This window comes from Rhinatrema bivittatum, chromosome 8 (assembly GCF_901001135.1).
Source record: "Rhinatrema bivittatum chromosome 8, aRhiBiv1.1, whole genome shotgun sequence".
In the NCBI taxonomy this organism is placed as follows: Eukaryota; Metazoa; Chordata; class Amphibia; order Gymnophiona; family Rhinatrematidae; genus Rhinatrema; species Rhinatrema bivittatum.
Genome location: NC_042622.1, coordinates 200,824,335 through 200,849,514, shown reverse-complemented (window position 1 = coordinate 200,849,514; position 25,180 = coordinate 200,824,335). Strand labels below are relative to the sequence as shown.

The 25,180-nt window shown below is 46.7% G+C and overlaps 1 protein-coding gene across 4 annotated transcripts in view; it reads left to right on the top strand.

The window, feature by feature from the left end:
• The window catches only part of NLK (nemo like kinase), a 642,623-nt gene that overhangs the window by 554,911 nt on the left and 62,532 nt on the right, over positions 1-25,180 (top strand). For all 4 annotated transcript variants that reach the window (XR_003858197.1, XR_003858198.1, XM_029612542.1 and 1 more), the window contains 2 exons: positions 6,001-6,087; positions 16,333-16,531. Coding sequence is in view for 2 of the 4 variants with exons in the window: in XM_029612542.1 (XP_029468402.1) it covers positions 6,001-6,087; positions 16,333-16,531 (286 nt within the window). In the remaining 2 variants the exon portion in view is untranslated. The remainder of the gene's footprint in view (positions 1-6,000; positions 6,088-16,332; positions 16,532-25,180) is intronic.

Sequence of the window (25,180 nt, the reverse complement as noted above, 5' to 3'; positions counted from 1 at the left end):
ATCATTGGTCTTCAGAAAAGGCAGCATTTCCAGAGCTGCAATGTGCCGTTTCTTCCACAGCTTCTGTAATAGGTTAAACTTGTTACAGTTAATTGGACCAGCTACAAAAAGCTGTTCCCACTGATAACTTGTAATCTAGACCTTCAGTCTCCAAGGCTCTTTTAAAAGAAATATAACTGTATAAAAAGAAGAAATTATCTAACTCTACAACCAGGGGCGGATTGGCCTATCGGAGGATCGGGCTTCCCCCGGTGGGCCGGTCTAGCTGGTCATGTGGTCGACCGTGTGGCTCTTCCTCAGCCCAGCCTCGGCGCCTCCCAGCCAGCCCCCACTGGAGACCAAGCCGGCGGAGGCCGAGGAAATAAAAATTGAGGCCGGCGGAGGCCGAAGAAAAGAAGATCAGCCAGCCCCCGCCAGAGACCAAGCCAGCGGGGGCCGAATAAATTAAAATCGAGGCCGTCGGCGGCGGAGGCACAAGAAAAGAAGATGGGCGCCTCCCAGCAGCCTCAAGCGGGGGCTGGCTGGGCAGCGCCCATCTTCTTTTCTTGGGCTCCTGCCCCGCCGGCCTAAATTTTAATTTCTTCGGCCCCCGCCAGAAACCAAGCTGGCGGGGGCCGAAGAAATTAAAATCGAGGCCGGCGAGGGCCAAAGAAATGAACACCAGTGCTGCTAACCACCGCCGGAGATCAGCTGTTCAGCTTGGGGGCCTTAGATCGGAAGGGTGCTTCTGTGTGTATGTGAGAAAGGAATGGTGCTTCTGTGTGTGTTGTGTGTGTGTGTGTGAGAAAGGAATGGTGCTTCTGTGTGTGTTGTGTGTGTGTGTGTGTGAGAAAGGAATGGCGCTTCTGTGTGTGTGTGTGTGTGAGGCAGGGAGGGTGCTTGTGTGTGTGAGGCAGGGAAGGGTGCTTGTGTGAGTCAATGTGTGTGTGCGAGAGAGAGATGGAGCATGTTTTTGGCTGGCTTGTGGCTGTGAGATAGAGGGCATGTGTGTGATTGAGCCTATTTGTAAGTGAGATAGAACATGTGTGTAAGTGAAATAAAGAGAGCATGTGTATGATTGAGAGAGACTGGCCAGAGAGGTGACGTGTGTCTGTGTGAGACTGATCAGGGAGATGACTGGTGTGTGTGTGTGAGAGAGAGAGAGAGACTGGTTGGGGAGATGATTGGTGTGTGAAAGACAGAAACTGGTCTTGAGGGTATGACTGGTGTGTGTGTGTGTGTGAGAGAGAGAGAAGAGACTGGTTGTGGTCCCTAAGGAAGAGGACCGTGAGGACAGCTTCAGCAGCTACTGCTGATTCTGGTGTGGCCTGCAAGGGAAAGGAGTAGGAGAACTGCTGGAGAGGGTAAGTAAAGGTGGCTTTTTAAGTTCATTTTTCTTGATTGACTACCATTTTAATTATTGGGTATATGTGATGTGTCTGCTGTTTGAAATATGTTATTGGTGTTTGGTCAAGGTTTCAAAATTTGCTTGAGTCTTTAATTATTGGATATTCTATTCATCAGCTGTTATGAAATTATTTTATTAGTATGACTTTATAATTATGATTCATGATTTATATATCTTGATTTTATTGATTGTTTCATGAGGAATGGTGACATTTTTGTTTTTCCATTGTTGCACTGTCTAGAGTCTGGCGTGATACGTTTTACAGTTTAGTTTTTGTCTGCACATTTCTATTTATACTTTGTGGCTTTATTCTGTATTTGGTGAGAGTTTGTGTTCTGCATGCAAAGACTGAGATGAAGCATTCTTTTAGCATATGGTTTCTCTGTAGGGATCTGTAGTAGCTTGGCCTGTTCTGTTTTTCTGATAGGTGTATTGATATTTTAGAGTCTGGTGTAATATTTGTGATATTCTTTTTCATAGGTGGGGTGGTTATTCTTTGAGTTTTGGCAAATAGTACTGTTAATACGGGAGGACCATGCCGAAATATAGGGGTGTGTACATATATATGTAAATTATATATGTAAATTATATTGTATATGTAATTGGGTACCCATGGGCCAGTATGGAGAAAAATCCCCGGGCCACTTTTTTCCCACAATCTGCCCCTGTCTACAACTCTTTGTAGTTGTGGGAGATGGAATTTGTTAGTGCTGGTATGAGGATTAATGAAATTGGCTAGTTGAGCTTCAAGTACAGACAGAGATGGCCAACTCTGGTCATCAAGACTCATAGACAGTTCTGATTTCCAACATGTCCAATACCAATTGTTTTATGTAACTTTGCTTGATTCAGCCTTCTTGTTTTTTGGTTACTCTTGTTTTTTTCCCCTAAGTTCCATGTAAACCGGCCTGATGTGAATTCTATTCGTGAAGTCCGGTATAGAAATATATATTAAATAAATAAATAAATGTCCATAATAAATATGTTTAAGATATATTTGCATGTACTGTCTCCATTGTATACAAATATTTCATGCATATTCATTGTCTATATCCTGAAAGCTAAACCTGTTGAGATCTGGAGTTAGCCAGTTTTATTTAGAGCTGCAAACAGGTTTGGTTTTGAGTTACCACACTAATATTCGTAACACTATTTTACATGCAGTGTCTACCCTGTTTCCCCGAAAATAAGACAGTGTCTTATATTAATTTTTGCTACCAAAGATGCACTAGGCCTTATTTTCAGGGGATGTCTTATTTTTCCATGAAGAAGAATTCACATATATTGTTGAACAAAAAAATGAACATTTATTATATTCTGAATATTTGTCTGGTTATGCTGGTTTGTGATGACAACTAACTGTGAATCCTGCAGGGTAAAAAAATCACAGCTGCATGCTCTGGTGTTCTGTGCGACGGGCATGCTCCCAAATAAAAACTTTGCTAGGTCTTACTTTAGGGGGAGGTCTTATATTTAGCAATTCAGCAAAACCTCTACTAGGTCTTATTTTCGGGGAAACAGGGTAAGTAAGAACTGAGTTCATGTTTATACTTAGTTATTAGGAAAACGTACCTGTTTGTTGACATCTTTGGTTTTGTTGTTATCCTACACTACAAGACTATCTGACATCGTTTCCTACCATACATGCACGCACATAAATTTGGGTTTTCATGGCTTCAGGGGACATAAAAGGTGACATTTGATAAACCAGTAGACATTCCCGTATTGATGATATTTAACCAGTAGTGACCGCCAACATATAGCATTTCCAGTCAGTTCATGAGCACTTGCAAGTACCAATAACCTGATATTACAACCTTGATGAAAAGTGTTTAATAGTGAGCAAAAAGTATCCTCCCTGAAAGTCCATATTGCTGTTTTACACCCTCAGATGGAAAAGGAAATTGCAAAAATATTGTAATACTAGCTGTACCCAGTTGCTGTGGCTCAGTCTTGTTAAATGGAAAAGAGAAAGTGCACGTTTCGAATATGGTTAATTTCACAGTGCTTGTGGGTATACAATATTTTTTGTTGTTCCATTGTCTGTGCAGATATAGAGATTGGTTTGCCGACTCTAGAACACGCAACATATAATTGTCCATGTGAGAAGCAATCCGTGTCTAGATGTAAACCGCATAATTGTAGAAATGAAAAAGAATGAAAAAGAAAAAACATAAACTATACTCACTAAATGAACGGTATGGTAAATGACACGGCTCAATTCCAACGCAATGTCACACGAAATAATTAAATCAAATTGAAAATAAATCGAAATCTATGAAAATTCAGTTTAACAATGCAATCGGAAACATTGAAATGGAATCGTAAAATATTTATTCCAAGCCTTTAAGCCCGTTAAAACGGGTGAGATTTTTGTCCCCTCTCCTCCTACGTCTTTGCTCTGCTCCGCTCCCCCCCCCCCCCCCAGCACCACGAAGGGCCAGAAGCGGCGGCGGTGGTAGGAGCTGCAGCGGTGGCCGAGGGGGATCTTGCGAGGCGTAATGGTCCTGCCATCCCAACTCCCTCCCCCCTTCCCCGGTGGCGGAGGGACAGGCTCAGACCCCTTTCACTCTATCCTTACAGGTCCCCAACTCCTTTGCTCTCCCATTCCCCTCTACACTGAACCCCTTCCACTGTAACCTATAAGTGGAGAGCTGGGGGGGGGGGGGGAGAATCTCTCTCTCATACAGCCCCCTACATAAGCTTCCTCTCTCTCTCTCTCTCTCTTGCACATACACTCTCTCCCTCTGTCCCTCACACATGCACGCCCAATCCCTCTCACACACATACACAATCCCTCACGTAGTCTCCCTCTCTCTCTGGCACTCACACTCGCCTTCAGTGCACATTACACACTTCTCTCTCACAGTTAAAATGGGCGAGATTTTTGTCCCCTTCCCACCTAAGTCTTTGCTCTGCACTCGCAAGAGCTTGCAAAGTTCCCACGCCAGTTGTGTCTGGGAGAGGAAAACACTTCGTGTCCTGTCCCCCCTTCGCAAAGGGCAGGCAGCAGGCACTGGAACAGATTTGGGACACGTTGCCTAGCTTACTTTGCTCTTTCTGGCAGACCTGTGCCTTTAAGAAATCCGATCGGGGGCTTGAGAGGGAGGAGGGAGCAGGGCTCTGGCTTTCACTTTCGTCACGGTGCTTTGCTGGGAGTGGGGGTGGAGCGATGCCCATATAAACTCTTTCCGTGGTGGCCGAGACCCACAGGCGGGCTGACAGCACTGCCTTCCCCCTCCCCCCCCCCCCCCTGCAGTTGCCGGATATTTACTTGGCTTCTCCTTATCTGCGGGACTCAGGGGGCGGGGGAGGAGGGCGAGCTGTTCTCTGTTCAGCTCTTTGCACTTTTGGCTGCTGCAGGCTGCAGCTGCTTGTGATCTCTTCACAGCAGCTTTCTACTGCATTTGCTCTGCTCCGGTCGTCACAACTCCCTCCCCCCCTTGCCCGGCGGTGGACGGACTGGCTCGGCGACTCTTCTACCCTTTCCTCCTCCTGTGTGTAACTGTCCGTCAGTCCCTACTCCCTCCCCCCTTCCCCAGCGGGGGAGGAACAGGCTGAGCCATTTCTCGGAGCGGCGACTCGTCTGCCCTTTCCTCCTCCCCTCTGTGACACCCAGCACGTAGCGCAGAGCTCAATGGTCCGCACATGCGTGGTAGAGCTGCTTTCTACTGCGCATTTGCGGGCCGTGGGTCAGAGCCCATTTATACTGTAGATAGCGTTTGTTGCTTGTACGTCCAACAGATGGCACTGTTTTTCCAAAAAAGCATGTTTTTCCTGTCACAGGTGTGACATCTATATAATATAGGTATATAGAAACACGTGCGTATTCGAATGCAACGTTGTATCAAAATTTCAAAGCAATCGGTGAAGAACTTTCGGAGATTTAAGATTTTGAACAAACGAACATTAACATTTTTATTTATATAGATTGTAGTTTATTTTTGATATACTCAAATGCTACCAAAAAGTTGCACTTCACTAGTTAGTGACTCCTGTTTACCATGAAGATGTCAACCTTGATTCCCTACCTTTTGAGCAATAGAAATGATACTTGAAGAGATCACCTAAGAGTCCATATTGATAAGTGGATTTAACATTCAGAAATTGTTTATATTGTAGAAAATAAAACTGTTTAAAAAACGCTCTCTCCAAGGAACAGTTTGCAGTACTTATAGAGGTAGATAGATATTCAGAGATGAACTTTAGTTAAGTTAGCCAGATAAGACTTATTTGGCTAACTCATACAGGATATTCCACACAGCTATGCTGCTGAATATCCCTGGAAAAATCACTAGTTAGCTGGATAAGTCTAAATATCAGTACTTATCTGGTTGAGTTAACAGGGTAACTCCTCCCTGAAATGCTCATTTCTGCCCACCACTTAGCTGGCTAAGTGGCACTGAATATCGCCCCACCCCCCCCCCCCCCCCCCCCAAAGTGTAAGCTTAGTGCTAACGAGATTAGTGATAGTGTGCAGACAGAGCTGATGAGAGTAAGCCCTCTGTAATACTGTAAATTGGCCCTGTTAGATCTTTTGGTTAAGACACATTTTGCTTTGCATGCTGTTTGGAAGTGATCTTAATCCATTTATGCTGTTTTTATTCTTCTAGCCATCTCTTCCTGTCCTTTACACATTATCCAGCCAAGCTACACATGAAGCTGTGCATCTGCTTTGCAGGATGTTGGTCTTTGATCCAGTAAGTGCCAATAATATGACTGTTGAAGTTTTGCAATTGCAATTCTCACAGGACAAGCAGGATGGTAGTCCTCACATATGGGTGACATCACAGGATGGAGCCCAGTCACGGAACACTTTTGTCAAAGTTTCTAGAACTTTGACTGGCACCTACTGGGCATGCCCAGCATGGCACTAAACCTGCAGCCAGCAGGGGTCTACCTTCAGTCTTCTTTTTTCCCCCCAGCAGTAGCCACGCGGGTTAAGGAGCTCCACAGAGGTTCTGACAGGAATTTTCCTCACGGAATTACTAAAAACTTTCATACCCCACAGGGGTCCCTGCTTCGAATTTTTGACTCCGCGGTACTCCGGAAAATTTTTATCCATTTTTGGTCGGTTCCCCTCGAGTTTGGCCCTCGCGGCCTACTGGCCATCGAACGTACCGCGGCTAAATTTTTCAAAGGCCATGGCATCTGGGTTCCGTCTGTGCCCGGACTGTACTCGCACCATGTCCATAATAGACCCGCATAAAGTCTGTGTAATGTGTCTCGGGTGCGAGCATGATGTCCTGACTTGCACCAAATGTGCCTTAATGACACCAAAAGGTCGCAAGGCCAGAATGGAGAAAATGGAACTTCTCTTCAGTTCTCAAACTCCGCCATCTATTGCATTGACGTCGTCTGAACCGGCACCATCCACTTGGTGCCAGTATCGCCCACTGGCCAGTGACCGTCCGGCATCTACGACATCTCGGCCTTTGACTACCTCTGCGCCCCCTCAGGACTGAGGGGATCGTAGAGAGAAACATCGGCATCGACACCAAAGGTCTCGGACCATCGATGAAGGAAAATCATTGACCTCTCCATCGTCCGAGCCGCCATCGAAAAAACCCCGTCCAGAAAAGGCACCGACCCTTTCTGCGTCCAGGTCACTGAGGCAACCCTCACCCGGACGGGTATCGGGAGCCGTGACTCCGCCTTTACCGGTGGTCCCTCCGGCTATGCCTCTGCCTCCTTCTTCCCTTCCAGAGCCAGGGCTGCTTGCTCCAGGTCTCCGTGAAGACCTGGACCGGATGGTTCAGGAGGCCATCAATAAGGCGATGCACAGACTCCAAGGTCCCCCGGCACCAAAATTGGTGCCGGTCGCGGAACCAACCATAGATCCCATTGCGGCAGTATTGTCACCGCTGCTTTCGAAGATGGAAGCGCTCATAGCCACTTTTCCACCGATGGATCCTGGGTCACAGATGGCTCCGGTGCCTTCCCCGCTTACCCTGTCATCGGGAGGGTAAACACCGTTCCGCATTCCTCCATCGGGAGTCCTGCCAATGCCTCAACCATCGATGCCGATGTGTCCATCGGCGCCACCGATCCATCCATCGGTGCCCTCGATGCCTTCATTGGTGCCTCCAGTACTTCCCTCAATGCCTTCAGATCCTAGACCAGGACCTTCAGGAATACCATTGTCCCGTCCTTCTCAGGTTCCTACAGGGAGAGGTGCTGATCCCTATGACACCTGGACTGACTTTTCATCTCAAGTCACCAATGATTTACCATCTCCACCTTCTCCTACTGAAAGTAGGAAGCGTTCTCCTCCAGAGGACTTGTCCTTCATAAATTTTGTGAAGGAAATGTCTGAATTGGTTCCCTTCCAATTACAGACTGAGCAAGATGATAGGCATCAAATGATGAAGCGGTTACAATTCCTGGATGCTCCCAAGGAAATAACCTCCATCCCTATTCACCAGGTTCTTTTGGAGCTCCTCAAAAAGAACTGGGAACACCCTGGTTCTGTTGCTCCAGTCAACAGGAAAGCTGATACCACTTATTTGGTCCAATCAGCCCCAGGATTCCAGAAACCTCAGCTGGATCACCAATCTGTGGTTGTAGAATCGGCCCAAAAGAGAGCAAAAAGATCAAAATCCCACTCTTACTTTCCCCCAGGTAAGGAACAGAAATTCCTGGATGCCATTGGCCGATGTGTCTTCCAGGGATCAATGCTTATATCTCCCGGATCGCCTCTTACCAGCTGTATATGACCCAGTACAACAAGGTCTTATTCAAGCTGATACAGGACTTTGCAGCATCCCTGCCTCAGCAATTCCAGGAACAGCTTCAAGCCCTGGTACACAAGGGCTTCGAGGCAGGTAAGCATGAAATCAGATCCTCTTATGATATCTTCGACACTGCTTCCAGGGTATCTGCAACTGCTATTTCGGCAAGAAGATGGGCCTGGCTTAAGTCGTCTGACTTGCTCCCTGAAGTACAAGACAGATTATCTGATCTGCCCTGCACAGGCGACAATCTGTTTGGCGAATAGATTCAGCAGATGGTGGCGGAATTCAAGGACCATCATGAGACCCTTCGCCAGCTCTCTCTGATGCCCTCTGAGTATTCCTCCAAACAGCCTTTCAGGAAGGATATTAAAAAGTCATTCTTCCATCCAAAGAAGTCCTATCCACCACAGTCTAGGACTCTTTCCACGAGACCTTTCCAAAAGGCCCAGTCTCGTCAACCGCGGAAACAAAAGCCGCAGGTAGCTCCTCAGCCGGGCCCTGCTTCTGACTTTAGATTCCTGCATAGAGAGCAGCAGCCAGTTTCCACTGCCTCAGATACCAGTGGGAGGTCGATTATGCCATTTCAACAACAGGTGGCACACAATCACCTCAGACCAGTGGGTCCTTGCCATAATCTCTCACCTGAACTTTCTCTCCATCCCACCAGACTCCCCACCTCTACCGATGTGGAGAACAACCGACCACTCACTTCTCCTGGAGCAGGAGGGCTCCCTCCTCCCCCAGTGCAGAGCAATAGAGCCAGTGCCCTACTCCCAACAAGGCCTAGGATTCTATTCCCGGTACTTTCTAATCCCCAAAAAATCAGGCGGTGTTCGTCCAATTCTGGACCTACGTGCCCTCAACAAGTACCTCCACGGAGAAAAGTTCAAGATGGTTACCTTGGGTTCCCTCCTTCCTCTTCTGCAAAAAGGAGACTGGCTTTGCTCTCTCAATCTCCAAGACACGTATACACACATTGCGATAACTCCATCTCATCGCAAGTTCCTGAGATTTCTGGTAGGCCCCAAGCACTATCAGTACAGAGTGCTACCATTTGGCCTAGCATCTGCACCACGAGTCTTCACCAAGTGCCTCGTAGTAGTAGCAGCCTTCCTCAGGACTCAAGGTGTTCATGTCTACCCCTATCTAGACGATTGGTTTATCAGGGCTCCCATTCAGCAGGCTGCTCTGTCGTCCCTACGTCTTACTTTACACACTCTGACTTCGTTAGGATTTCTCATCAACTACGCAAAATCCTGCTTAGTCACATCTCAAACTTTATCCTTCATTGGGGCAGACCTGGACACCTTGCAGGCAAAGGCATTTCTGCCTCGACAGCGAGCTCTCACTCTCATCTCTCTCGCATACCAGCTACAGTCTCAGCACCGCACAACTGCACGCCACTTTCTGTTCCTGCTAGGACACATGGCGTCGTCAGTACAGGTTACCCCAATGGCCCACTTGGCCATGAGAGTCGTACAGTGGACTCTAAGGTCACAATGGATTCAGTCCATCCAACCTCTATCGACCACTGTCCACGTCACCGACTCACTTTGTCAGTTTCTAGCCTGGTGGCAAAATTAGATCAATCTCCTCCGAGGCCTGCCCTTCCAAGCTCCAGACACTCAAATAATTCTCACCGCCAATGCTTCCAACCTCGGCTGGGGAGCCCATGTCGCCGATTTGCAGACACAAGGCACTTGGTCTCCAGAGGAAGCCAAACACCAAATCAATTTCTTGGAGCTTCAAGCAATCAGATATACTTTCAGGGTATTTCAGGATCACCTTTCCAACCAGGTCATCCTCATTCAGACGGACAACCAGGTGGCCATGTGGTACATCAACAAACAGGGAGGGATGGGCTCCTACCTACTGTGTCAGGAGGCTGCGCAGATATGGGCGGAGGCCCTCTCCCATTCGATGTACCTCAGGGCCACTTACTGGCCGGGAGTGGACAATGTGTTGGCGGACAAGCTGAGTCGCGCCTTTCAACCACACGAGTGGTCCCTGGACCCCACTGTAGCGAACTCAATATTCCAAAGTTGGGGTTACCCCCACATAGACCTCTTTACATCACCTCAGAACCACAAAGTAGAGAACCTTTGCTCTTTCACTCGCAGCCAACACTCTCAGCCAAGAGATGCGTTCTCCCTCTCATGGGCAACCGGTCTCCTATATGCATTCCCTCCACTTCCACTTCTCTCGAAGACTCTCGTGAAGTTACGTCAGGACAAGGGACGCATGATCCTGATAGCACCTCACTGGCCTCGCCAGGTGTGGGTTCCAACTCTTCAGGACCTCTCCATTCGCAGGCACATTCCCTTGAGAAAGGACCCGCTTCTGATCACTCAGAACGATGGGTGCCTACGCCACCCCAATCTTCAGGCCTAGTCTCTGACGGCCTGGATGTTGAAAGGTTAATTCTTCAGCCACTTAACCTTTCGGAGCCAGTTTCCCGTGTCCTGATTGCTTCACGGAAGCCTTCCAAGAGAAAATCTTATCTTTACAAATGGAACAGGTTTTCATCATGGTGTTCTTCTCAATCCCTTGATCCCTTTACCTGTTCCACCACGAAGTTTCTAGACTATCTCTGGCACTTGTCAGAATCAGGTCTAAAAACCACCTCCATCAGAATGCATATCAGTGCGGTAGCCGCCTTCCATAGAGGTGTCGGGGATGTTCCTGTTTCAGTACAACCCCTCATAACACGTTTTCTGAAGGGCTTGCTTCACCTCAAGCCTCCACTGCGCCCTCTGGCCCCTTCTTGGGACCTCAATCTGGTTTTGGGAAGGCTCATGAAACCATTCGAGCCTCTACAATCCTGTGATCTTAGCTATCTCACATGGAAAGTGATTTTTCTTTTGGCAATAACATCTGCTCGCAAAGTTAGTGAATTACAGGCCCTAGTTACCTATCCGCCTTACACTAAACGTCTGCAGGACCGGGCAGTACTCCGCACTCACCCTAAGTTCTTACCTAAGGTAGTATCAGAGTTTCATATTAATCAATCCAATTTACCTTCTTTCCCAGGCCTCACTCCAATCCAGGAGAACAGGCTCTGCATACCCTTGATTGTAAACATGCTCTAGCATTCTGTCTAGACTGTACAGCTGCCCACAGGAAAAGCACTCAATTGTTTGTCTCTTTCCATTCCACCAAATTGGGGGCAGCCTGTGGGTAAGCAGACTCTCTCCTCTTGGTTAGCGGACTGCATATCCTTTTACTATCAGCAAGCAGGCATTCCACTTCAAGACCGTGTTAAAGCACACTCTGTGAGGGCCATGGCGACTTTAGTAGCACACCTACGCTCGGTACCGCTTCCTGACATTTGCAGGGCTGCTACCTGGAGTTCTTTCCATACCTTTACAGCCCATTATTGCTTAGACAAGATTCCATCTTCAGCCAATCTGTCTTGTGCAACCTTTTTACAACTTGATGTACCAACACCCTTCCGCCTGCCCGTTAGGGTTCAGGATGCTCTCTACCAAATTCCTCCCCAATCCTTGTGTCTATTGCACGTCTTGGGTACATTTGGTGCATTTCTCGGACATCCTCAGCTCGGTACTCACCCATATGTGAGGACTACCATCCTGCTTGTCCTGTGAGAAAGCAAATGTTGCTTACCTGTAACAGGTGTTCTCACAGGACAGCAGGATGTTAGTCCTCACGAAACCCGCCCGCCACACCGCAGGGTTGGGTTCGTTTTCTTATTTTATTTTTCGGCACTTCCTGTAGCTTTAAACAAGACTGAAGGGGGACCCCTGCTGGCAGCAGGTTTGGTGCCATGCTGGGCATGCCAAGTAGGTGCCAGTCAAAGTTCTAGAAACTTTGACAAAAGTGTTCCTTGATTGGGCTCCATCCTGTGATGTCACCCATATGTGAGGACTAACATCCTGCTGTCCTCTGAGAACACCTGTTACAGGTAAGCAACATTTGCTTTCTGTTGAAGAATCCAGTCTCTAACTGTAAAAGAAGAGTATTTTTTATGTTGACTGAAATGATTTGCGTTGCGTTTTAAGCAGTGGTCCTTAACCTTTTCCTGGAGGCATATCTAACTGTTCTGATTTTCCAGGCATCCATAATGAATACACCTCTTTCAATGGAAGGAAGGCTCTAGAATGAAGGGGTCATGGAATGAGGGTGAAAAGGGGTAGGCTCAAAAATAGCGCAAGGAAATATTTCTGTAGAGAAGGGGTGGTGGACGCATGAAACAGCCTCCCAGTGGAGGTGATAGTGATGAGTACAGTATCATAAGTCAAAGCATGGGTTAAGCATAGGGATTCTCTGAAGGAGAATGGACTATAAAACTGAGCAGGAGATATGGACGGAGGGACTAGATGAGCTATATTATCTTTATCTGCTGTCTTGTTCTATATTTCTATGAGATAGATTTGCATACACTGGAGACCCACTATGTGCAGATTATCTTATGCATATTCATTATGAATATCCTAAAAACCAGGCTGGTTAGGTATGACTACAGGATAGGGTTGAGAACCTCTGAAATAGAGAATATATATGTAATATAGGGGGCTATTTTCAAAACTGCCTGCATTGATGCGAAGTCTGTGGGTAATTTTACACCAGTTTTCAAATAGAAAGTACCAGCAAATTTTCCCTTTGAAAATTGCTCTGAGAAAAAGTACCCACAGAGATTTTCACCAGCTTTTTCTGCAGTTACTTTCTCCATATAAAAGTACACTTGTCGATTTTGAAAGTGTAATCTCTGCATGTTATTTCTCTTCCCCAACCTAACCATGCCTCTAGACCTATCTACTTTATAAAACTGTGTGTCGTTGATCCTTTTACTTATTAGATTTAAGAGTATTTCTTAAACTTATTATTTTAGCATATCATGAAAACCTGACTGGTCTGTGGCAAAGACTAGAGTTGCAAGCCCCTGCAGTTTTAAACTAATTTCTATAAGAATAGCCATTGGCATTTTACAGTTTGGATTTTCCTGGAGGAAACTGTGAATTTGTATTAAAAAAAAAATTAGATCTTTTGGTCTATAACTTGCTTAATTTCTTTTCCCCAAGTATCTAGTCTAGTACCTTGGAAATAAGGAAGATAGGTAGTCTATTAATAAAATGGAACAAATAAGATGTATGTATTATAATACCTTATTTCCTTTCTGAAAGTTCAATTGTATTATTGAATTATGTAATTTGAAAATTTAGAAATAAAAAAAAAGAAAAAAATTAAAAGATGGATTTAAATGTACTTTAAGAGAAAATTAACTGTAAGAACTCACAGTCAAGTTGATGGTTGGAATGCTGTTGTTGCGCTCCGGTGGCTGGGAGCGCTGGGGGTGAGATGTGTGCCCCTTGCGGTAAGACAGACCTCGTCTAGGGTTGGAGGTGACCAGGCCCCTGCCGACCTGCATGCCTGAATGAGGCCAACCACGCAAGGGTGGTCTCTGAGTGGTCCTCTGACTACTCCCAGCCCTTTCGGACCTGGTGTAGGGAGCAGCACAGGCGGCAGGCTGGAAAAGAGACTAGGGCGGACAAGGGCTGAAGCTTGAAGGCTGAGATGAAGGCTTCAGGACTCAGGAGTAGATCACAAGCCACAGACATCCAGAAAGGCGAGCAGATGGAAGCTCCGGTCATAGAAGGCATCTAAGACTAGAGTAGGTGGAGTCTCAAGGCAACAGAAATGTCCGAGGCAAGGATGACTCTTACAGACCTTGGAAAATCCAGACAAGACGAAAAGGACTTGAAGACTTAGACGAAGACAAGTGGGCCCTGTTCCTCAGGGCGCCCTACACAGCCCACTACACAGGGCGGACCCAGTGGGCTGGTCACGGACCACCCTGTCCTCTACGCGCCCTACACAGCCTTTTAGGTTTACCGGATACAGTTATCTTTCCCCTGCAGTTAATACAAAATTCAGCAGCCCGGATTTTATCCGGAGTAACTCGTCGTTACATATTTCTCCGATCCTTTTTTCCTATCATTGGCTTCCAATTAAATATAGAATACAGTATAAAGTATTAAATATTATACAAGCGCTCATTTATAATACAAACTCAGTATGACTCTGTTCTAATTTATGAATCTATAAACCTGTAAGACAGCTTCGGTCATTATCAAAACATTGGCTGGATATTCCTACTGTTAAATTTGCTAGACTGGAACTAACCAGGAAGAGGGCCTTTTCAGTCGCCGGTCCCATACTTTGGAATGCATTACCGGACTCTCTTCGTCTCACATCCTCTGCTCCACAATTCAAAAAAATGTTAAAAACTTATCTTTTTCAGAAAGCCTATAGCTCTTTAACCACTATATAACTTCTGGTATTAACAACCTCTGATTGTTTTTCATCATTACAATTCAATTTTACCATGTTTCTGGACTATACAATTTCTCATAGCTTTAGGATATTCTTTTGTTTTTTTATGTGTGTTTTTTAATTGTTTTTTTACTGTTTTTTTGTTCTTGGTCAGTCTTAATGATTGTTATGGCGGTCAAAATTTTATATTATTTTTATGTTATTTTTTATGTATGTTTATTGTAAACCGTTTTGATTAATTCTTTGAATTGTAAAGGCGATATATAAACATTATGAAATAAATATATAAAATAAGGCTGGTCACGGACCACGCGGGAGCGGGGCAGGCTCAGGAAAGGAATCCAACTGACTGAGGCTCCAATGACTGGAAACAGGAACCGGACGGAACGGATTTACCCTCGGGGTGGCCATCTGGAGGACTCGGGGAGCTGGTACATTGCAGGAACAGACATCAGGGAAGATCAGGAACATAAGAACCTCTAGCCATCGAGGACATCAGGCCTTCCGGAACATCAGGAGGGCAGAGACGGAGGAGGTCAGGCTTAGGAAAGGAATCCAACTGGCAGAGGCTCCAGTGACAGGAAACAGGAACCGGCGGAACGGATTTACCCTCGGGGTGGCCATCTGGAGGACTCGGGAGCTGGACCATAGCAGGAACACACATCAGGAAGATAAGGTATATAGGGACCTCTAGCCATCGAGGACATCAGGCCTTCTGGAACATCAGGAGGGCAGAGACTGAGGACGTCAGGAACATCAGGAGGGCAGAGACGGAGGACGTCAGGCTCATGAAAGGAATCCAACTGGCAGAGACTCCTGTGACCGGAAGCAGGAACCGACGGAACGGATTTACCCTCGGGGTGGCCACTTGGAGGACTCTGAGAGCTGGAACATAGCAGGAACAGACATCAGGAAGATCAGGTATATAGGGACCTCTAGCCATCAAGGACGTCAGGCATTCTGGAACATCAGGAGGGCAGAGACGGAGGACGTCAGGAACATCAGGACATCAGGAACAGCAGAGACGAAACAAAGAGGGATCCCGTGGAAAACTGGAACACCAAGCAAGAGCAGGAACATGGAGTCTAAGAGGAAGGAGAAGCTCCTCAGATGACTGGCTCATTGCGAAGGCAAAGCTGACTGGAAGTTGAAGTCCTTTTATAGGGCTGAAAACAGGCAACTCCCTGGGAGGAGTTTAGATGGGCCACACCTAGCTGGCCCTATAATTGAGAAGTGCTGCGGACCAGCCCCTAGGGAGAAGGGCGTGGCCCAAACCAGGAAGTCCATACAGACCCAAGCCTCAGGCAGACCCCAAGGACATCGAAGGCCTCCCAGGCCCTGGAGCAAATCCTGGATAGTTTGTAGGTGAGACCCCGGCTTCGGAGCAGCCTCCAGGAAAGAGGTGAGAAGCTTCCCATAGCACAGCTACAGGGGGAGTCATAACAGCTGTGATACTATGACGTATTATTAAGCTGCTTTCAGCTGTTAACATCTTTTGAACTCTGACTTCTCAGAAACCTTTCTTTAGCAGCATATTCAAGAAGTATGCCCAGAGTGCATCGGGCATTAACAACACATAATGCCTATGTTATTATTAGCAAAGTAATGGTGCATAAAACAATAGGAAGAGAATTCTGGGATACAATTCCCTAGATTAATGGTGAATTTATTAGAGATGATGTGGTTTAAACTTTAATGCATTTTATGTATGGAATGATTCTGGTTTAATGATCTGCTGTAGCTGCCTTGCTGGAGGGTTAAATTCACAACTTGAGCAAGTAGCTCCCCCTGGTGTTGAAACTTACCTGTTTGATAGTAAAACAGGACATGATTTTTTTTTTTTTTTAGTTACACATACATGTCTTTTGGATTAAAAAATATACTTAGAATGTTCAGTTCTTTCTTCATTTAATATTTCAGTCAAAAAGAATATCTGCAAAAGATGCCTTGGCTCACCCATATCTGGATGAAGGGCGACTACGGTATCACACATGCATGTGTAAATGTTGCTTTTCCACCTCAACTGGAAGGGTGTATACCAGTGACTTTGAGCCCATCACGAATCCTAAGTTTGATGATACCTTTGAAAAGAACCTTAGTTCTGTTCGGCAAGTTAAAGGCAAGTATTGCTCAACTTTCCCAACTGAAGAGTCTATGCCAGAATTAGCTTCAGTTATTTAGTTACGACTGTACTGGGAATATAATGAACTAGCAGCATAGCCGAGGGCTTGAAACAGGTTCTCAACTTTCTGGTCCTTTAGAGCCACAAACAAATTTGCTTTTCAGGTTAACTAAGCTATGTAAATTGGCTTTCTAGACCATATGTATGCAAACACATTAGATTAATATTCTTTGTGAATATCCTGAAAACCAGACCTGCTTGTGGCTTTTGCTGAAAACTCCCTGACTTAGATGTCAACAGCTGCAAACCTGTTCAGTAGTCACTTTGTGTCTGTCATGTCATTTAACTTCCCTGTACTCAAATTTATAACCTAACAAACTGCTGACTTACTGAGATGTTTGACTTTCAATAGTTATAATGATATTTAATGCCACCAAAGTCTCAGACATGGTATTCTGAATAGTATGATTGACATAGTTTCAAAAATGTGTAGCGCCGTGTGTCATGGTTAATAGCAAAGGACAACTCTCCCATAGTCATACATTCATTGTGAGTATCATCTGAGGCTTTGATTGTATTGACAGCGCTAAGATTTTTGATAATTTGTTAATTATACCTGATACAATTTTGAATACCATATCCGCGGCATTGACTGCACTGACAGCGCTAAGAATCACCTTTAACATATTGTGATGGTTTCACATTGACGTTGCTATATTCAAGTACCCATCTGAACAGTAGCCCCTGAGGCAGCTCCTGTGTGAGCGAAACTCGGCCAGTAGGGCAAGTTTGAATAAAGAGTCCCTTGTTACACCGATCTATTTCATTTCTTCGCTAATCAGCATTATTGATCAGCTTCTGCTTTGTTTTTGTGACTATTGCCGACTGGCATTTATTTCAGCTGCCTTGATAAACGTAAATTGTCATTTCAAAAAATATGGGGTCCATTCTTGAAGTGGGGGGAAAGTTGTCCGTGTTAGGTTATATTGTTTATCTAAGCTTCTCCATTATATCTTCTGGGTTTTGTGTATTAGAGCCCCTGTTGTATGAATGGAGAAGTACATTTGATGGTTTTCCTTAGAATTTCCACTTTAGTTATGGGAATGATATTATTCATTCTAATTAGACCTGAGTGGTTAATTTGAGGCTATACTTTATTTTTCTACTATTCCTTTCAATGAACGTTCACATACGCTATTAATGGATTTTTTTTTAATGTTTTGATGTATGTACCCTCTTCAAGATAACTGTGCTACTTATAAGATTGTAGCAATATGAAGCTTAACTGACTTACAACCTTTTGGGTTGTATTATTTGCAGGTGAAGGGATGGGAGTGGGGGGGATTCTCGGCTTATATAAAACTGAGTCACACATTGTCTTATATTTTTGGTTATGTATTTTATTACTTGTCATGTTTGTTGACTTTCAATAAAACCTTTAATTACAAAAAGAAAGAGGGAGAAACTGATGAGGAGGGCCTAGGAAGAGATGGGAAAGACTTGTGGAGAGGGGGAGGGTGGAGATAGAGACTGCAAGACTCATGATAGAGACAGACTTGTGGAGAGAGGCTGATAGGGAGGGATGGTGAGGAAGGACTCAGGGAGAGAGACTTGTCAGGACAAGATGGGGGTCCCTAAACCTTTTGGGTGTTGAAAAGGAGTCTTTGCACCTGAAAAAGTTGGAAACATGTGCCCTAGATTGATTCATTTGGGGAAAGAGGCAGCATGGTACTACAGAGTCCATGCCCACACACCCTTCTAATTGGTTACTCCCTGAAGCCGCCTTAGTATAATAGATATCATGAAGTAGCTTATCAGCTGGTGTAATTTTTGCCTTAAAATCAAATTTCTAAGTGGGTCTATAAAAGTTAAGGATATCTTTCCATGTTTTAAAATAAACCGTATTACTGTTGTAACTCTAAACCAGGGCTTCCCAAACTGTGAGTCGGGACCACAAATGGGGTCACAAAACCTTCACCTGGGGTCACAAATGCCTCATATGGCACCACTCATCAGGCACCAGAAGCAGCATCATTAGTACTGGAAGTCAGCACAGGGCCTGTGAGCCAATATGCCCTCACAGACCCTGTAGTGGACCTGCCCTTGCATGAGTTTCTGTGGTAACATGAAGCCCTGCACGAGGAGGGATCGGGGTTACTGCAGGGTCTGTGCACTTGAACTGGTTCACAGGCCCTGTGCTCACTTTCATTACTAATGCTTTTGCTGCTTGTAGATCACCATCAAGCTTAGGACCAACCACAAGGATAGGAAAGGGCTGAGTGTTAATGGGCCAGTAGAGATTGCACGGCTCTTCACCAACCACTGAACCTACCTAAGAGAAAGATGTTTCTCTCAGGACAAGCAGGATGGTAGTCCTCACATATGGGTGATGTCATCAGACTGAGCCCTGTCATGAATACTTTTGTCAAAGTTTCTAGAACTTTGACTGGCACACTGAGCATGCCATAATCCCTGTGGCTACAGGGGTCTCTCTTCAGACTCTTTCTTTCCCCGCTGCAGTTTGCTTCGCAGGTTTGGAGCTCTGTGAGATTTCTCTCACCTTTTTTCCTCACTGAAAAACTTGAAATTTACTTCTTTAAAAGTTCCTTAATAGGGGTCTCCCATCGCGCTCCGTTCCCTCCGACACTTGGTGAGTACTTTTTCCCAAGTCTCTGGTCGGTTCCTGCCGCCTTACCATTCAGCTCCCGCAGGTCACCGACCATTTCACGCCCTTTTTTTTCAACATGGCGACTGGGTTCAGAAAGTGCCCAGTGTGTCCTTGAACAATGTCGATCACAGACCCTCACAATGTGTGTGTTCTGTGCCTGGGCCCATCGCATGATGTCCGCCGGTGTCCCAATTGTGCCCAAATGACTCCAGACGTGCCCGTCTTGATAAGATGGAGACTCTTTTTAAATTAAAGTTAACTCCATCAAAAAAAAAAAGGATTGGATAAGTTCTTGGACGAGAAGTCCATTACCTGCTATTAATTAAGTTGACTTAGATAATAACCACCGCTATTACTAGCAATGGTAACATGGAATAGACTTAGTTTTTGGGTACTTGCCAGGTTCTTATGGCCTGGATTGGCCACTGTTGGAAACAGGATGCTGGGCTTGATGGACCCTTGGTCTGACCCAGTATGGCATGTTCTTATGCTCAGTCATCACCAGCGAGTAACTGTCCTTCCATCGACAAACCTCGCCGGGAGCAGCAGGGAGACGGTAACAATCCGTCACCAACGCCTTCCAGGACATCGGTAGCATCAACCTCGGTGCCGGGGAAAGACTGGACCAAGCACCAAGGGGGAAGCATTGCCACCGGCACTGACGCGATTCCACGCCCAGTACTGGCACCGACATCGTAGCGGCATCGATGGCCATCGAGCCGCCTTCGAAGAGGGCCCGGGGAGAGGAGCCCCCATCCTCCTCTGCAACCGAGGCGTTCCCCACTGACATCGGTGCCGGGTACTAAGGCTCCACAAATTCCTGGTGAAGGGCCAGTAATGCCTAGCCTGCCTCCTCCTGTAGCTGCGCTATCCACACCAGGTTTCAGAGAGGAACTGGACATCCTTGTCCACCAGGCAGTCCTCGATGCCTTCCAAAACCTGCAACTGCCATCGATGCTGGCCCCCATACTGGCACTGACCCCAGAAGCATCGGTTTGCACCGTTGCTGTACCGACTCGATACCCTCATTGGTGCTTTCCCAACTCAGCCCGTTCCATCAGCACTGAGTCGGCCATCGAGACCTCCATAGCTCCCGATACTTATTCCAGGCTCCTCGGAGGAAGACGACACAACTTCCAGTCTAGCTCCAAGTCCATCGATGCCGGAGCCGCTTCCAGGTCCATCGGGGCTCTCGGGACCTAAACATCCACCGTTCCCCTCGATGCCATAGATTCCATTGAAGCCATCGAGGCCTCCATCGATGCCCATGCACCCTGGAATGTTGGACATTCTCCCTCCTTTAGGATCTCGACCATGAACACATGAAACACCCTATGACCCATGGGAGGATGAGGACACAGATACCTCTACATCAGAGGACTTGCTCTCAGAGCCTTCTCCTCCTCCAGAGGAAAGACAGCAGTCTCCTCAAGAAGACCTTTCCTTCACCAACTTTATCAAGGAAATGTCCGAAACCGTCCCCTTCAACCTAGTGACTGAAGAGGGCACCCGTCACAAGACCTTGAAGGTTCTGCTGTTTTTGATGCCTCCAAGGAAATTATGGAAATTCCAGTGCATGAAGTGCTTTTGGATCTCCTACACCGCCTATGGGAGCATCCTGGCACTGTTCCACCAGTCAACAGGAAAACAGATGCAACATACCTAGTACAACATGCCCCAGGCTTTCAGAAACCACAACTGCCTCATCAATGTTATGGTAGAATCCGCACAGAAGAAAGCTAAACGATTACGTCCACATTCCTCAGCTCCCCCTGGTAAAGACCAGAAGTTCCTAGATGGACTGGGTTGAAAAATCTTCCAAGGCTCCATGTTGGTATCCCGTATAGCCGCCTACCAACTGTATATGACCAAGTAACAAAGAAACCTTTGGAAGCAAGTCCAAGATTTCGCGGACTCCTTGCCTCAACAGCAGCAAGAAAGCCTGACTGCCATCATCCAGAATGGGTTGGAAGCATGAGGTAAGAGCGGCATATGATTCCTTCGAGACTGCTTCCCGGTTGTCAGCAACAGGAATCAGTGCTAGAAGATGGGCCTGGCTGAAAGCTTCTGATTTAAGACCTGAGGTCCAAGATAAGCTTGCTGATCTCTCGTGCACTGTGGAGACAATCTCTTCGGAGATAAATACAGGACACAGTGGCTCAGTTGAAGGACCACCACGAGACCCTATGTCAGTTGTCTACAGTCACTACGGACGCTCCCTCTTCATCCTGCAAAAGCATGAGAAGAGACCCCAGAAGACCATTCTACCGCTCATTCAAATACTATCCTCCTGCATCTCGAGCAAGACCAGCCAGAGACCCTCAGAAGGGACATACACGCCAGCCCAAAGCATCCAGAGCACAACCAGCCCCACAAGCTGGTCCAACCTCCAGATTTTGATGCGTTTCCAGAGAACAGCGTCCACTCGTCAATGAACCCAAACCCAGAAATACCCATAGGAGGCCGATTGCGCCACTTCAAACATAACTGGCGTCTCATAACAACAGATCAATGGGTATTATCCATCATAGCCCAGGGATACCATTTAAACTTCCTCACAGTACCCCTGGACTCTCCACACAATCCACTGTGGTCCCAAAAGACCACACATTGCTTCTAGAGTCAGAACTTTCCACCCTTCTGCGAACCAGGGCTGTAGAAGCCGTCCCCCGGACACAGAGGGGCAGAGGGTTCTACTCATGCCATTTTCTAATTCCAAAAAAATAGGGCGGTCTCTGCCCCATCCTAGACCTCCGCAATCTCAACAAATCTTTTCAAAAAGAAAAATTCAGGATGGTGTCTCTCGGCACCATGCTTCCTCTACTACAACAAAGAGATTGGCTCTGTTCTCTGGACCTTCAGGACGCCTACACACATATTGCCATATTCCCACATCACCGCAAATACCTGCGCTTCATAGTGGGTCACAAACATTTTCAATACCGAGTTCTGCCATTCAGTCTGACCTCAGCACCTTGAGTATTTACAAAATGCCTAGCAGTGGCTGCCGCACATCTACACAGAAGCACCGTACACGTCTTTCCTTACCTGGACGACTGGTTAATAAAGAGTCGATCCAACTCTCGCTAGGATTCCTGATCAATAACCAGAAATCCCACTTGAATCCATCTCACCTCCTTACCTTCATCGGAGCACATTTGGACACCACAGTCACAAAGGCCTTCCTGCCCAACAACCACACAGACATACTCTCCAAACTGGCTACATCTCTGCGCACATATAAAACAGCCTCAGCCCATCAGTTCCTCACATTGCTGGGCCACATGGCTTCCACGGTCCACGTCACTCCTATGGCCAGGCTAGCCATGAGAATAACTCAATGGACTTTGAAATCTCAGTGGCTCCAAGCCACTCAACCTCTTTCATCCCTGATCCATGTAACCGACCAGCTGCGTCTGTCACTTCTCTGGTGAACAAACAGAGCCAACTTGCAGACAGGTCTACACTTCCAGCAACCAGTTCCTCAAGTGACCTTAACCACGGACGCATCCAACTTGGGTTGGGGAGCTCATGTGAACAACCTTCAAACTCAAGGTACTTGGACACAACTCGAAGCAAGGTCTCAAATCAACTTCCTAGAGCTTCAAGCAATACGTTATGCTCTATATGCGTTCAAGGACTGCCTTTCACACAAGACTGTTCTCAGACAGACAACACAGTTGCAATGTGCCACTTGAACAAACAGTGAGGCACAGGCTCTTATCTGCTCTGCCAAGAAGCTGCGCTGATCTGGGCCTGGGCCTTTGCACACTCCAAGAATCTCTGGGCCACTTAGCTGGCAGGCATACAGAACGTAGTAGCAGATCACCTCAGTCGTTTCCATCCCCACGAGTGGTCTCTGGATTCCTGTGAGGCAAGCAAAATCTTCCAACACTGGGGTCAACCAGTCATCGACCTCTTTGCATCCAAACTGAATCACAAAGTTGACAGATTCTGCTCCCTGAACAGGCAACAAAACACGTTAGCCATGGACGCCTTTGCTCGCCCCTGGAACACAGGCCTCCTATATGCGTATCCTCCGATATCACTAATAGCCAAAACTCTCATGAAGCTACAACAGGACACGTGATCAATGATACTCATAGCCCCGTACTGGCCTCGACAAGTATGGTTTCCCATGCTTCTCGACCTCTCTATCCGAGAACCCATTCACCTGGGCACAGCCCCCAATCTCATAACTCAAAACCATGGCATATTACGCCACCCGAACCTTCAGACCCTATCCCTCACAGCCTGGATGTTGAAAGCCTGATCCTACAACCGCTCAATCTTTCGACTAAGGTTTCTCAAGTGCTAGTAACTTCAAGAAAGCCTTCCACATGGAAATCTTACCTTTATGAGTGGAATAGATTTACCATGTGGTGCACGCAAAAAGGTATCGACCCCTTTTCCTGCCCAACTGTTATTGTTTGTAAGGTTTTGGGTGGACTCTTGGACACTGTGGCAGCTGACCACGCCCACGGGGGGAAGTCCCGTGAGGGGCCACAGGTCAGGCTCAGCTTTGAGACACACAACACAGAGTTATATCTTATATTAGACAGAGTTGGGAAGCCACCAGAGGTGGCAGTACTGAGTAGAGATGAAGCCCGGCTGGGCTTAGGTTTCCTCAGGATACTGGAACAGCACTTCCTTCTATGGCTGTGCTGTAGTGGAGAAAACTGAGATAGTGAGTACAGTGGAGCATACACAAAGTTCTAGTATAGAGCCTCGTTGGTAAAGTTACTCACACAGCGGTTTCTCCCAGAAGATAATACAGAAGCTGGAATAGAGGCAGGCCCTCGAGGAGCGAGTACCTGGTTCCAGGGAACAGCTCTGAGGAAATAAAGTTGGTAACTCACTGATGTAGGCAGCAGTTTCTTCCAAGCAGAGGCAGTAAGTTCAGGCAGCGAGTCAGGGAACATGGGCCCTCGAGGAACGAGTACCGGTTCCTGATAGCGACCTGAAAGAAATGAGAGAGGCCCCCGAGGAGCGGGTACCTCGTTAGGATAAAGTCCAAAAGTTGGAGTAGCAGAGTAGCTAGGTACGGAGAGCGAATCCTATCTGTAAGGCGATCCCTTTCCTTGCTAACTCGATTAGCTAGCAAAAAGTGTAGGCTTTTGTATCCGGGATGCGTGACATCATCACAGGGGGACGCCCCTGAGGTTTGCGCCAAAGAGAGAATAAGAAGCAGGGCCGCGTGGCGCGTGCGCCCTATGGTACCTGGACAACATGGCAGGATGCAGCGCCAGAGAGGACGGCAGGCAGACGCCGCGGCAGCCAGACGTCCATCAACCGTGGGAGGAGTCGCAAAAAAGGTAAGGTGAGCAGAGTGGAGACGTCGGGTAGCGACAGTCGTAACACCCACTCCATCTCTATTAGATTATCTCTGGCACCTTTTAGACTCTGGTCTCCAGACTTCCTCGGTACGGTACACCTCAGTGCCATCTCAGCGTACCACAAGGAAGTAGGGGATGCCCCAATAACAGCGTAACCCCTTGTGAGTCAGTTTATGAGGGGCCTACTACAACTTAAGCCCCCTCTACAGCCACCAGTTACCGAATAGGACCTAAACGTAGTACTTGCAAGACTCATGTGTTTCCCGTTTGAGCCTTTGCACTCTGTGATGATAAATTTCTTACATGGAAAGTTCTTTTCCTAGTAGCCATTACAACTGCTCGAAGGGTCAGTGAGTTACAAGCCCTTTTCACAAACTCACCCTATACAAGATTCCTTCATGACAGAGTGGTCCTCCGTACTCACCCTAAATTCCTTCCCACGGTGGTAACCGACTTTCACCTGAATCAGCTTATAGTCTTGCCCACCTTTTTCCCAAGGCCTCACTCTCACCAGGGCAAGAGAGTTTTACACACCTTGGACTGTAAACATGCACTTGCATTTTACCTAGACTGCACTGCAGTCCATAGGAAATCCACCCAACTCTTTTTGGTTCTTTTGACAAAAACAGACTAGGAGTTGCA